Genomic DNA, 13,310 nt, shown 5'->3' on the forward strand with positions numbered 1-13,310 from the left:
ATGTCATCGTCCGTACCCTTTTTAATCAGAGTCAAAAGAAAAAGATGATTGTTATTCCAACAGATGAAATGTTGGAAGATGCGCGTCGCTAACCAGGACAACCGACAAACATCCCTTTAATGCAACCCAGCTAAAGGAAGAATGCAAAACGCAATTGACAACAAGTAGAAAACACACACAAAGTGAAAAGCTGCTGTTATGCGCTTTGTATTACACTTGTAGCGTAGAAATAAATATATTAAAAATGCGTGGCACGCTGACATCATAATGTGAGGCCTGAAATGATGAACAGAGGGTGGGGAAAAAGTCTGCTATGTTGAATACCATTAAGCTCTATCTCCATGATTTGATAAAAATAGACAAATATCTGGTGAGCGGGGCGAAGGTGCTCCAGATTGTGTCGAGGAGTGCTTCTAGATAAAAACGCATATTGCTGTCGTATTCCATACGAGCGTCAACAACTATTTGAGGTACAGTACATCACTCTGGTTTCGTGTGTGTGTGTGTGTGTGGAGGTTGCGGGCAGTGGCGTCAGCAGTTCATTTACCCCGATGATAAAGTTGTGCAGATTTTTTTTTTTTCTTCTTTGGTACCCGTTTTACGGCGCTCCGTCGGGGATCCACAGAACTTTATTCTGCTCCTGCTCCACGATGGTGACAATCTGAGTGCAAATGTAGGACACGCTGCCGCCTTGCACGACACCTGATCAAAATAAAAAGAGCCGCGTGGGTGTTATTTATGAGGGCGGGAATTTGTGGCTGGATTAAGTGCACAATTCAGAGTTGTGCTTCTGGTCAATGTGCAAGTTTGGACCTGTGAAGAAGCGGCTGTACTCCTGCTCCGTCTTCTGGGCCGCCTCAAACTGCTCCTTGGAGAGCTTCTGCGAGAGTTTATCCCGCAGGTACAAGGGATCCTTCTGCTCTCTGAGGACGCACAAGAGAGCGCCGCCGTCAAGCCACCCGCGTTAGCGTGCCAGCGCAAGGTCGCCAAGATCCCATTCGGCTTTGGACACAGCGCGAGGCCGCTGCGTGTTCGAGGATGGGGGGGGGAGCACTGTTGCCGCCCACGCGGTGAAGAGACACCACGGGTTCCTGACCGGGCTTTCCCTGGACAGCTGCCACTCAGCCGCGGACGGAAGGGGAGGCTTAGAGGGAATCAATCTCCTCCTGCGTGTTATGGACACGTGCGGCTTGCGGAAGTAACTACGTGACTATAAAATACCATTATCAAGGATCAGTCCTCTCTTAGTGAGTCCTTTGCAAAAGTAGGATTAAACGCCAAACAATACATTTAAATGTGTCTTAGTTGCCACAAGATGGCAGCAAAGCGACATCAAGGCAAATGATGTCATCATTTCCTGTGGGTTGGCATTGTTATTGGGTAGTATTTGTTGGGTTTGTGAGATGCTGTGATTGATTATGAGGAGGGAAAAAAAAAAAAAAACGACCAAAACAAGCTATGCTTGTACTCACTTGATCTGCTTTGCATTTTTGTAGCGGATGAAAATGACGATGGGGTAGACGTGAACGCTGTGGAGGCGTTCAATGGCGTGCGCCCCAATGTCGAGCAAACAGTGAGAGTCCTGCCAGACAATGTTTCAAACGCAATCGACGTGAAGGCTTTCCCGTTTTGAGGAAGCGTACGGGCGGGTGGTGGACGAGGTGTGCCGCATTTACCTTCTCCGTGATCTCCTTTATGGACGCCACGGTGGTGACGTCAAAATGGCCGCTGCGTCGCTTGAAGTCGATGAAGACGCAGTCCTTCACGCCTCGCTCGATAGCCTGCTGGGACGCCTTCATGATCTCTGCCAATTGATATTGAGACGGTGACGAGATGTCGCGAACGCTTTCAATCATCCGAGAACTCTCGGCGGGCGGTGCAGCTTACCCGGTGGACAGCGACTGAATTTGGCGGGCGCCTCGTTGACCAGCATGTCCTTGCTGGCCTCGGCCAGTGGCCCCAAGATCAGCACAGGTCTGGGGGCTGAGCACTCCACCTTCTGCACCCGCTGATACACGAGGCTCGCGCCATCTGAGCAGGCAACGAAACAAAACGTTGGTCATTTGCAGCAACATTTTGATCCACATGGCAAGCAACAGACAAAATTGGGTCGTCCCGTCGGAAACTAAGTTGAGGCGAGAAGTCTCACCTTCGGCCATGGGCAAGTAATCGGACATCATGGCTTCGGATGCCATCAGGTCTTTGCCGTCCTTGGATCCGTTGCGCTTGTGCTTCAGCCTCCGGCGAAAGAAGGACCTCCGGGCGGCGGCCGACATGCTTTTGCCACCGCTGCCGTCGTCCTTGACGTCGGCCAGGCCGTGCCTCCTGTAGAACTCCTGGTCCATCCTTGGGAGAGCGGCGTGGGTCAAGATGAGAAGCGCTTCTCCTTCTCTCTTCAGGCTTGACTTACATGAACTTGCTGGGAATCTGCCCTCTCTCCAACTTGTGCGCCTTCTCGTCAAGGCGCCACGCCATCCAGTAGCCAAAGTTGCCGTTGGGCAGCGTGTCCTCCACGTAGAGGATGTCGTCCTTCTTGAAGCTCAGCTCCAGCTCCACGTCGGCCGCTCTCTCGTAAAGCGATCTGGCGGAACACGCAAACCGCCCACTGAGTCGTGGCCCGCTCCGCCAATTCCACACTTTGGCAGAGTGTCATAATGTCCTGACTTTGCATACCTGATGAAAAATCCATCTCCGGGTAGCTCTCTGATGGCGGCGAGCTCGTCCACGCAGTTTTGAACCTTGACCGTGATCGTTTCGGCCGGCTTCAACAATTCCAGATAAGCCTCCTCTTTGGTTTTGTTCTTCATGCTGATGCCGTTGTACTGTTGGGAGAAAAAAAAAAAAAAAAAGAATGAACATGAATCAATACAAAGCATACAAATGTGACATTGCTGAAGATACCTCCAGTATCAGGTCTCCAGGCAGAAGGCCATCGAGAGTTTGAGCAGGGCTGTCTTCATCCAGGCTCTCCACAAAGATGCCGTAGAGGTTGCCTCCACAGATCTGCACTCCCAGCTCGCCCTGGACCCTCTTCAGCCTGACCAGACGAGGCAAAGCGCCGACAGGAAGCCTGGCCGGGAGCACGACATGATTTTCCAGATTCCCCGGGTTACCCAATACCGGTGACTACTAATGATGAAGCTCTTACCTGGCGGCGGCCCCCGTGGATGGGGGCGTCGCCATGCCCTCGTCCTGCTCGCTGTCGCTCAAGGAGCGCTCGTCCGGGGTACTGGCGCCGCTGTCCCGCGGGGTCGGCCGGCTGCCGACGGACTCCATGCGAGAGCTGTGGAGGAGGAAGAGTAGCGGTCAGTCGATGACTTTGGAGCGCGGCGTGTGATGGTGCCTACCTGGATCGCGAGTGATTGCCCAGCTGAAACATGTGAGGGTTGTACTGAGCCAAAATGGTGACCGTGTCACACTGCTGCCCGATCACCAAGCGCGCCTGCTGCTCGTTGGCATTGCGCAGATTGATGCCGTTAAACTGGACACAGGCCACATTTGTCACACCGGCTGTCAATTTAACACCCGTCCCCCTCACTTTTTTTGTACCTCCAAGAGCTGATCTCCGTACTCCAAATGAGCTTGGTGAGCGATGCTTCCCGCAGTCACTTTGGACACAAAGACACCGCCGTTCTCACCGCTCACGATGGAGATGCCCAGCGGCTCGGCTCCTTTCTGCACCGTCAAGTTGCGCGGCTCCTCCGAACACGGCCTTGGGGACGACCCGAAACACGTTTGATGATGATGTTTTTGCTTCCATCACGAGCGGCGAGATGGGGCCAACTTACCCGTCCTTCCGGCTGGTGGATATCCTGAGCCGCGTGGGGACGGAGATCGCCGATTGGCTACTGACAAAAAAAGTGCCGCCCGAGCCGACGGGGGACGTGGGAGGCGTTGCAGGCGAGCTGCACTCGGAACGGGAGCCTGCGGGTGGCCAAGCGCCGCGTGATATACTTGGTTTTTTTTTTTACTGTCTGCTCCCAGACCTTTGTCCATCATTTGAAGCGCAGTCCATACCTGCATCGGATCCAGTGGAGCACGGGTAACGGGTCGATGGGATTCGAATGCGCTCGGCCCTAAACTGCAATGCGCTCAGGGAGACTAAAAAACACAAACGAGTCATTGCGAGGGAAAAAAAAAAAGTATTACAAGATTGTTGCGTCTATACAGTACCCAGTCTGGCGCTGGAGGGGAGGGAGTGGGTGCCGTGAGGCGTCGGGCTGCTCTCGCCAACGTCCCCTGTTAGCTTGTGGTAGAGGTCCACACTGTGGCGACCGTGACGCTGGGCGCTAAAACGTCAAGCGGCCGTCATGACATTCAATGATTGTCAAAAGACGTTTTGAAAAATGTGCAGCAGACGGACGGCACCTTGCAAGTGACCGCACGTGGACGTTGGAATTGCCGCTCTGCATCTGGTTATTCCGGCCTGGGTAGACGGTGTTCCTCGTCACCGAGATCTTCGCCGGACTCGGTGCTAAGCCTCGCTGCGTCGGTTCTGAAAGATGATGGTCACTTTATAAACAGACGGCGGCGGCGGTGGGAAAGACAAACTACTCCAACACGGCCGGATGACGTTTTGCCGACTTACGTGCAACGGCGCTGCTGTAGCTGGGCGGCGCAAGGTGCATGCTGTAGCGATTATTTCGCATCGGGGAGAAGCGCAACAAATCCATGGGCTCGGGGGAGTGCTCGTCGTTGGAGAAATTGTGAATCTGGCGGTCAGATGATATCGTTGACTCCAACATGAGATGCAGCTATTTTTATTTTGCAGCTTTCTTTCCTGTGTTTTGCACAAACCTGCACGGGAGGCGGGATACGCAGCGGTGTAACGTTCCGCCGCAGCGCCGGTGCCGATTTGGGCCGGTACCTTCTCTTGTCTGGCTCCCGGTGTGGACTCCCGTCATCATCCGGCGGCGTCTTGGAATCTCTTTGAGGAGCTTCGGCCGAGTAGTAGAGCTGCTGACCGCCCTCCCCGTCCGTGACGGGCCCGGGAGAAGCCGGGACGGCGGAGTCGGACGCCGAGCTGCTCTGCTGCGAGTGCTTGAACCTGAACGTGTCGCCGGGCGGACCTTGGGAGGATTCGGCCAGCGAGCTCTGCGGCGAGTGTCTGGGCAGCTGAGAAAGCGAGACGTAGTCCAAACTTGGAGGCGCTTCCGCTCTCCTGAAAGGGTTTGCGTCAAAGATGGACTTGCGTTGTTTGGCTCTCTTGTAGACGGAGAGCTGCGCGCACTCGGGAACGGACGCTCCGCCGATGACTTTGGGCCAAGTGCCGCCGCCGGCCTTTGGCGCAGGAGCGCTGCAGTGGGGCAACGCGGGCGTGAAGGTGAAGGGCCGCCGGTGGAAGTCCCGCCTCCTGTAGCCGAAGTCCGCCAGGGGTTCCGAGGGGCTGCGGGAGTGTAGCGAGTCGCCACGAAGGCCGGCGACATCGCCGCCGTCGCCCCGCGCTCCGTCGTCCTCGCCGCGCCCCAATTCGCAAGCACAGCTGTCGGGCTGCGTGCGTTCGGCGCTACGGCAGCTTTTCTCAGAGTCCCTCAGAGTTTCATATAAACTCTGGCCGGAGCAGCTCTGCGGCAGGAACTGATCACAAACAAATCAGATATGTCATGAACATACCAAACATACTGAATATCAATTCATTATTTTCAAATGGATCAACTTGTGTTTTGTTTAAAGCAAACTAATAATATTTTTTTTTTTTTTTTAAGAAGTGAGCAGCTGTCACCTTGGCGAGGGAGATGCAGAGCGACTCGCGGCATGTCCTCAGCAGAGCGTCACACTCGGCCAGCGACTTGTTATCCAGCGGGATGCCGTTAATCTGAAACGTTAGGTCAGTTAGCCTGTGTTTTTACTGTTTTTCCCACGAGGCTAAAATGCCGCCTGAGGCCCAGCACACTCACAGCTAACAGCCTATCCCCGACTGCCAGATGATTGTCTCGGACCGCCGGACCGCCCGGCGCCAGCGAGGCGACAAAGACTCCGCTTTCCAGGCAGATGCCGCAGTCTGAGAGGACAAGCGAGAGTGGCACGTTTCGATTCGGTTAGCACCAGAACAGGGCAGATTGTTGCAAACCTTTTTGTCCGGTGAGGTTTATCTGGACAGGAGCAACGACCCGGCCCCCCAACGACTTCCTGCGGCGGACCACTATATTGATCACGCCCTCGCCACTCAGCACGGCTTTGACGGCCTGCTTCCCGTCTTTGCTGGTCAGGTCCACGTTGTTGATCTTTAGCAGCCAGTCGTTCACCCTGCACGCAATTGAATTGTCTTCTATTTGACAACGGGAAGCAACAAATCCTCGCTCACCTTAAGCGGCCCTCCGCTAGACTTCCTTTGTCCACCTTAGTGACAAAGACGCCGCAATCTCCCGGTAAATAAGGATCGTTCACACCCTCGGCGATGTCAAAGCCCAGCGCTTCCAAGTCCATGTCCTGCGTGAAAACAAAAGACACACGACTTGTTGAGTGGCTGCGGATGGAAACAAACAAAGCCGTTGGACTCACCCTGTGCTTCTCAAACTCCACAACTTCCGTCTCCCACTCCACCGTGTCCATGTCGATGGCGGAATCGTGCGAACTGTGAGCCATGAGCTGGCGGAAGCGGGCCTCCTTTTCCAGTTGGTCCTCCATTTTGTCCCTGCACAACGTTGACGACGTGAGGCCGATATAGTTGGGCGATGCATTTTCCCCTTCACTCACTTGAGTTCTTTGAGCTCCCGCACGGCGTCGTTCTTCTGCTTCCTGGTGTCGTCTAGATTCCTCAGCGCGTCGGCCAGGTCGCTGACGGCTCGGTCACGCTCTCGTCTCAGGTTGTCGCACAAGGTGCTGCGACGGGGACGGCAAACTCACTTTGGGCGCGTGGCAACCACAAAAACGTTCGAAAGGCCGCAAACTCACCGAACGCTTTCCCGCTCCGCCACGATCTTGTCCCTCTCTTGGAAGGCCCAGTCCCTACGACACTTGGCCACCTCAGCCTCCTGCAGAGCCTCCTTCAGCTCCTGGCCCACGGCCTCGTATTGCTTCCTCAGCATCTCGATCTCCTTGTTGGCTCGCTCTGTGTCCATAGTGGCCGAGTCTTGTTTCTGCATTTGGGAAAAGACGCCGACTGGATTGAGCGTAAAAGTAACGTAGGATGCCAATGTAACGAGCTCTGATCATACACATTCACTTGTTGGTTTTTTTTTGTTGTTGCTGCGGTTGAAAAGTAGGTCAGCTGTGATGTAATTAAGGAGCAATCTCTCATTGGCCTTGCTCTGGAGAAAATTAACAGGGCATTAGGGAAAGCATTAATTTAGCCTGTGCTGGAACTGATTCCTGTGGCGCTTATTGTTGGGATTGATTATTTGACCTCCAGAGAATGCCATCATTTTCTGATGGATTAAAAAACAAAATGAGTGGAAGCGTGCCAGCAGCTGGACAACCCTAAAAAATATGACTATTATATGAGATGACATGAAGGGATTATGGTCATGGGGGGGGAATCAATCTGGCGTCTGCGTGCTACCTGTCTGGCCTGATAATACTCGCGCAGCAGCCGGTCCCGCTGGACGATGGCCTCGGTCCTCTCCTTGCGGGCCACGTCTCGCTCCTCGCGCACCGTCTCCATGTCCTTGCAGGCCTGGCTCAGCTCCTTCTGCGCCTCTGCCTTGTCCTTCACCTCGTGGCAGTACTTCTCCAGAAGCTCGTTCTTCTCGCAGAGCGCTCGGTCCCTGTCCATAAGCGACGACGCCAGTTCCTTCAAAGTGACAAAGCGTCAATATTGATGGGTTGATGCACCTTCCAGGGCCACTAGGGGGCGGTCGACTTAGTCGGTTGGTTACCTGTCGGAGGGCCTCCAGCTCCTCGTTGGCCACGCGGCGCTCCGAGGACGTGTTCTTGAGCTTGGCCTCGGCCAGCTCCAGCCCGGACTGGAGCCGCTCCACCTCCTTGATGACCTGGTCGCGCTCGCTCATGATCAGCCGGTACTCGCTGATGACCGAGTCGCGCTCGTCCTTGTACTTCTCGCACTCTTTGGCCGCTTTAAGATGCTGTGTTTTGAAGCGAGTGGCCTCCGTCTGCAGCCGCTCCATCTCGCGCTGAAGCTCCACATTCTGCGTGGCTGCCTTGGACAGCTCCTGCTGGTCCAACCTGGGGCGGGCCAGAGGAAGTCACATACTCGCCAGTGTTTTTTCCCCCTTTCCCTTACGTACGTGCGTATGGACGAGGAGTACTGCTGCTGGTAGAGGACGGCGGCGTCCCTCTGCTTGGTCAGCACGTCCAGCTGCTTCTGAAGGCGCCGCTTCTCCTCCTGCGCATGGTCCAGGCGACTCAGGTCGGCGTCGTGGTCGGCCGTCTCGTCGTCGTAGCGCTTGCGCAGGCCCTCGTAGTCGCTCCTCACACTCTCCAGTTTGTCCACGGCCGAGTCGTACAACTTGTTGAGGGCGTCCGAGGAGCCTTCCCGAATGGCCTAGAAACGAAGGCGCAAAGTCAAGCAGGATGCACGGATGTGTCATTTCTCCACGGTGAGCTCGGCGCCCCCCGCTGGCCGGCTACCTGTCGATGCAGCAGGCGCATGTCGGCCACCTCTCGCTGGTGGTCGTCTCGCAGTCGGCGCAGTTCCTCGCAGTTGTGCTTGGCGTGGTCGTGCTGGCGCCGCAGTTGCACGTTGTCCAGCCTCAGCGCCTCCAGCTCATCCTTGAGCTGGCCGTGCTCGCCCGCCAGCCGGCTGTGCAGCGTGCTGAAAAACAAAATACGAGCTCAGATGTCAAATGTCCACGCCCTCTAGTGACACGTGAAACAATGTGCGGATTAAATGGTCAAATGTCTTGAATCTGTTTTTACTCTTGTCCTGCACAACAACAAAAAGAGAGGTTGGCTTGTCTGAACGCACTTTGCTGATTTCACAACGGAGCAAACAGGTTAGCGGCAAAGAGAATATAGTTTTCCCAGAAGTTGGGCAGGCTAAAAATAGTCAGTGTGGTTGAGTGTGTCAAAAAGCCAGATGTTCTCTCTTGGAGCTCATTACCGAGCTAATGACTTCAAATGATGCTCTTATGCAACTAGGACAGTGCGTGAAATGAACTCTGTGATTGATGTGGCTTGTGCGTGACAACAGGTCAAAACAGCAAAATCAAGTTGAGAAACAAAACTGCAATCCAAAGAGAAGCAAATCTCAACTATAGCAGAGGAGCTTATGAAAATCCAGTCAAGCCAAAGTTGCAAGATCATAATAACAACAACATATGAGGGAAAAAAAAGTTCCGATTTGATGCCATGACTTTGCACGCAAAGTAAACGAGAAGGAGCGGCTTAAGCGCGGCAATAATCTCAATAATTATCTTGAGCCGCCAACGTCTGGCCAGATGTCGCTGGGGAGGGGAGCGCTCGCAAACAAACCCACCGGCCGGCTTCCCTATTCCGTTTTCATTCCTAAACCCGAGGAGGCGACAAGAAATGCTGCGCCTGTGGCATCTAGGTCCGCACGCTAATTAGAGAGCCTCATTTGGCGTGTATTCTTTGCGACGGGTGGGCGGGCGGGAGTTACTTCCAAACTTGCAATCTGCTGCAAATAAAAAAACAAGCACTCACTGGTAGAAGTCTGCCTTCTTGACGGCCTCCTCGCACCTCTTGAGGGTGCCGCTGTGCTGGTTCTGCAGCGACTGCAGCTCGGCCATGGCCTTCATGCACTGCAGCTTGAGACGTTCGTAGTCGTGGCCCGCTTTCCAGTTGGGCCTGTTGAAGAGAGACAGACATCCGTGGTTACCCGCTTGCCACTTTTGTTTACACTCGGGCCGCGACGCCGCTACTACCTGCAGTCGTCAAAAGTGCTCCCGGGCGAGGAAAGCGCCAGCCGCTTGCGGAGCTCGTCGCGCTCCCGGGTCACGTGGCGCAGCTGGAACAGGAGCGTCTCCATCTTGTCGTGCGGCCGCGTAGCATCCGCGTAGGCCGGCGGCGGCGGTGGCGAAGAGGTCGGAGTTGGCGTACCTGAAACGGGCGAGACGCTAGCACCGCAAGCAGCCACTCCTTGGAACTTGTCGGAGGAATCTATCTGGCATAACTTTACGCGCTGGCGCCGTGACCCAAAGCTGGCTTTCTATTTCAGGCGGCATGGTGGAGTGAGCAAAAGAAGCCGCTCTGTGTGCATGTGTGCGCGGCGTCACTAAATCCCTCTCATATCTGTGTAATCAGCAGCATGTGCTCGCTCAGTCTCAACGGAGCCGGCCGGGCCGGGCCGGACCACTGGCTAATACAAGGCCCGGATTTCCCCCACCAAGTTCACCACGCAACTAACTCACCGGCGCTGCTGAGGGAGCCGCTGCTCTCGGAATCCGAGGGCATGGCGGACAAGACGCTGGACGCCGACCCTGCCGGGAAGCAAAAACACAAACATGGTGACCATCTGCGGCCTCGGATCGAACATCTCGAGGCCTCCAAAGAAAGCAAAAGGACCACAAAAACACAAAGAGCCAGCCGGGGGAATACCAAGGTGGGACTTTCCCCGATCGGGCCGGTGAGCGTCGCTAATTATCGACCTTGAATAGCGACCAACCGGGGCCCCGAAGAGGCCGCGGCCTTTTATCTACGCTGACAAGATGACACGGTGGACTGGTGGAAGTCCCCCCCACCCCTTCCTTTAGAGCCCACCGGGTGACTCGCGAGAGACACAAACACAAGACACTGGATGCAGGAAGACTCTGTTAGCAAGGCAGTCAGCTGGAAAGGCTCAACACTGTCCTTATTGTCAAGCCTGAATACAAATCAAAGTGGCTGAAATGGAGAGGCCAAACACGGCTGAATGCAACACAAGCACAGAGCCGGATTTTACGGCCTTGAGGACACAACCATTTTTGCAAATGATTTTAAACATGCAAGCCCGGAGAAAGTATCTTCACGCCTTGTTCGCTCCTTTTGCACGCACGCACACACCGGAAGAACCTGTCCGCCCTGTCGACTCTGCCCACTTTTGCTGTTCTTTTGCGCATCGTCGCAACGGCTTGCCACGTGTGCTGCCTAATTGTGAAACACGGTAAAAAAAAAAAAAAAAGAAAAAAAAAAGGTCAAAAGCCGGCAAGGGTAGCTCACGGCGCAACGCCCGTCTTCCGAGGAATAAATGCGGGCAGTAGGCGTGCATCGTTGGCACGTCGCCATTCAAGCTCGCTGACAGCAGAGTGGAGTCGCAAAGCGGGTGCTGACAAATTTGCATCAATGTTATTTTGTTAATCACACATCTGCTGCGATGCCCTCGCCTGTGGGCAAGGAGAGCTCGTTATGACAAAATAAAATATTGATATTTACGCTTGAATAACATCTCATTTAATTCCCAATAATTGCCAGTGAATTTCCCTGAACTTCACAGTTAAGGAAGCAAAACGAATTGTTCTTTTGTGTGTGTCCATGTTGACCCTTTGTCCTGCAGGACTTATTGATTTGCCTAATGGTTAGATTGACTTTTAGCTCCATTAAAACAGGCAGACGCTGGATAGACCCCGTGATTGACTGGTCACCAATCACAGGCATATTTTCTCTTTTGACACCCCTAAAATGACTTGTCATTGCCTACAGAAGTTACAAGATGGCACCAAAGGACTACTTTTGTTCAAATGAAGGACCTCTCCTTACTTCAAATCACACTTTGGCTGCATAAAAGTTGGCCAACAATGATTTCGAGACTAGCTCCTGCAAGTTTGCATCTTACCGGTGCTGTGGTCCAAGGGCCCGGGAGTGGTGCCGGTACCGGTGTGCAGCACCGAGCGCAGGTGCGGGTTGGTCTCCTCCAGGGCTGAGCAGAAGTCGGCGAAGTGGTCTCGGTCCTTGCGGAGCAGAATCTTGACGAGGAGCTCCACTTTCTCCCCGCCGGCGCCGCTGCCGAGGGTCAGTTCGTGTCGCTCGGCTGTGCTCAGCGTGCCTCCCCGGGACAGGACCTCCACGAGCTGGTCGGCGTCGGTGACGGACTCTGCCAAGTTGTGATGACACTTTTGCAGAAACTCTCTGTGCAGCGGATCCATGGCTCCCCACCACGTCCACCAACAGCCTCGGCTCGCTTCAGGCTAATCAAATCCTTCGGCCAAAGACTTTGGAAGCTTTTAGCGAGAAAAAGAAGACGAAGAAGAAGGAGAGCCGACCTGGTTCGGTTGGTGCTAGACGACGAGTAGCCATGTTTGTTGACGGCGCCGAGATGACAACACTTTTTCCCCCTTTTCTTTTTCTGTCCCTCCCCTCGTCGTCAAAGCCCAGCTCGATCGGCACTCCGAGACGCTTCCGAAGGGCACGGCAGTTGTTGGGACATGTTTGAAAAATGGGCAGAAAGTAATGCCAACTTGCTCAAAACAAGGGTAAGAGCAAGAACGAGACGGACAAGTACAAGAAATTGGAGCACTCGTGTTTCGAAGCACGGGATTTTTTTTTTTTAGGGTTTAAAAGAGGGCGGGGCTTGGTGGTTGGACGCACCTGGCTCGCGCACAGTCAGTCAACAGAGCATAGAAACGCAACACATAGAGTCGTGCTACAACACTCGCGGCTACGTAGACTAACGAGGTACGGTCAGCTATCGCGATAGCTAGATAGCTACTACACTAATAGCAGTTGTTTTGCAGAGGATAAAGAATATATGCCCATAAGTATTGTTACAGTGTCAGTTCAATACAAACTTGTTAGTTGGTCTATGGTATTTTTTATTGTGTGTTAGCATTAAGACAGAAAAAGTGCACCAAACAAATATTGCGACTGACTCCTTGTTGGACAAACAACTAGACATCCATCACGTCGTATCATAGCAACCTCCACGGGCATAGCTTGCAACAATGTCATCTTTAAGACTAACTAGGGATTGAAATCCCAGCATAATTTGCACATGGTCAAATCCGTAAGAAACAATGCAATCAAAATCATTTAATCCTTCATGACATGAGCTATAATATGGAGTAAATCCAGTTCAATGCAGGACGCTGTGTCCATATAGATCAGCACAAGCACACACATTCCCCAAGAGGGGGGCGTTGCAAGGCTGTAAAAGAAAAAAAAGCGTAAATGTCACACTGTTGTCTTGGAGCAAGTTGTGCCATCATTTAGGGCCGCTCGCGTTAAGACTGCAAATTGGGGGGGAAGAAAACCAAAACAAAAAAAAACAGGACGGGCAAGTCTTGCTGTTTGTGGCAATTATGACACATTTAACCGCAGGCATCATTCAGGGGTGATGACAAGTATATAAAGTAGAACCTGTAATGTCACAGGATATTAGAGCAACATAAATGAATAAAGAATTAGTTAATGAAAATCTAACACAATTTTATGGATGGTCTATTTCGAGCTAGGTATTACCGCAACCTCCCATATTT

General features: G+C 53.4%; 1 protein-coding gene across 3 annotated transcripts; it reads right to left on the bottom strand.

The window, feature by feature from the left end:
- Positions 1-3: 3 nt before the first annotated feature.
- LOC119138214 (disks large homolog 5-like) lies at positions 4-12,391 on the bottom strand. Of its 3 annotated transcripts, XM_037278034.1 has the most exons (33): positions 11,672-12,390; positions 10,272-10,340; positions 9,786-9,960; positions 9,565-9,708; positions 8,530-8,713; positions 8,187-8,443; positions 7,818-8,124; positions 7,502-7,732; positions 6,895-7,079; positions 6,697-6,822; positions 6,502-6,634; positions 6,305-6,429; positions 6,071-6,246; positions 5,898-6,001; positions 5,723-5,815; positions 4,798-5,577; positions 4,589-4,712; positions 4,369-4,495; positions 4,174-4,289; positions 4,018-4,101; positions 3,789-3,924; positions 3,550-3,712; positions 3,348-3,481; positions 3,149-3,283; positions 2,902-3,070; positions 2,674-2,822; positions 2,411-2,581; positions 2,150-2,346; positions 1,888-2,031; positions 1,677-1,804; positions 1,473-1,582; positions 814-923; positions 4-702 (listed from the first exon to the last, which is right to left on the bottom strand). In XM_037278034.1, the coding sequence occupies exons 1-33, from the start codon at positions 11,979-11,981 to the stop codon at positions 599-601; spliced, it is 5,700 nt and encodes a 1,899-aa protein (XP_037133929.1). In that variant the 5' UTR covers positions 11,982-12,390; the 3' UTR covers positions 4-598. The 3 variants fall into 3 exon arrangements, with proteins under 3 accessions (XP_037133929.1, XP_037133928.1, XP_037133927.1); XM_037278033.1 differs by having other exon boundaries at positions 6,305-6,634; positions 11,672-12,391; XM_037278032.1 differs by having other exon boundaries at positions 2,117-2,346; positions 6,305-6,634; positions 11,672-12,391.
- Positions 12,392-13,310: the final 919 nt, after the last annotated feature.

This window comes from Syngnathus acus, chromosome 19 (assembly GCF_901709675.1).
Source record: "Syngnathus acus chromosome 19, fSynAcu1.2, whole genome shotgun sequence".
Taxonomy (NCBI): Eukaryota; Metazoa; Chordata; class Actinopteri; order Syngnathiformes; family Syngnathidae; genus Syngnathus; species Syngnathus acus.

Coding starts and splice junctions, on each gene's coding strand:
- LOC119138214 (XM_037278032.1), bottom strand. CDS start 11,981: ATGGATCCGCTGCACAGAGAGTTTCTGCAAAAGTGTCATCACAACTTG. Junction 8,125..8,186: donor TACTCCTCGTCCATACGCAC/GTACGTAAGGGA, acceptor GGCCCGCCCCAG/GTTGGACCAGCAGGAGCTGT. Junction 6,247..6,304: donor CTAGCGGAGGGCCGCTTAAG/GTGAGCGAGGAT, acceptor AATTGCGTGCAG/GGTGAACGACTGGCTGCTAA.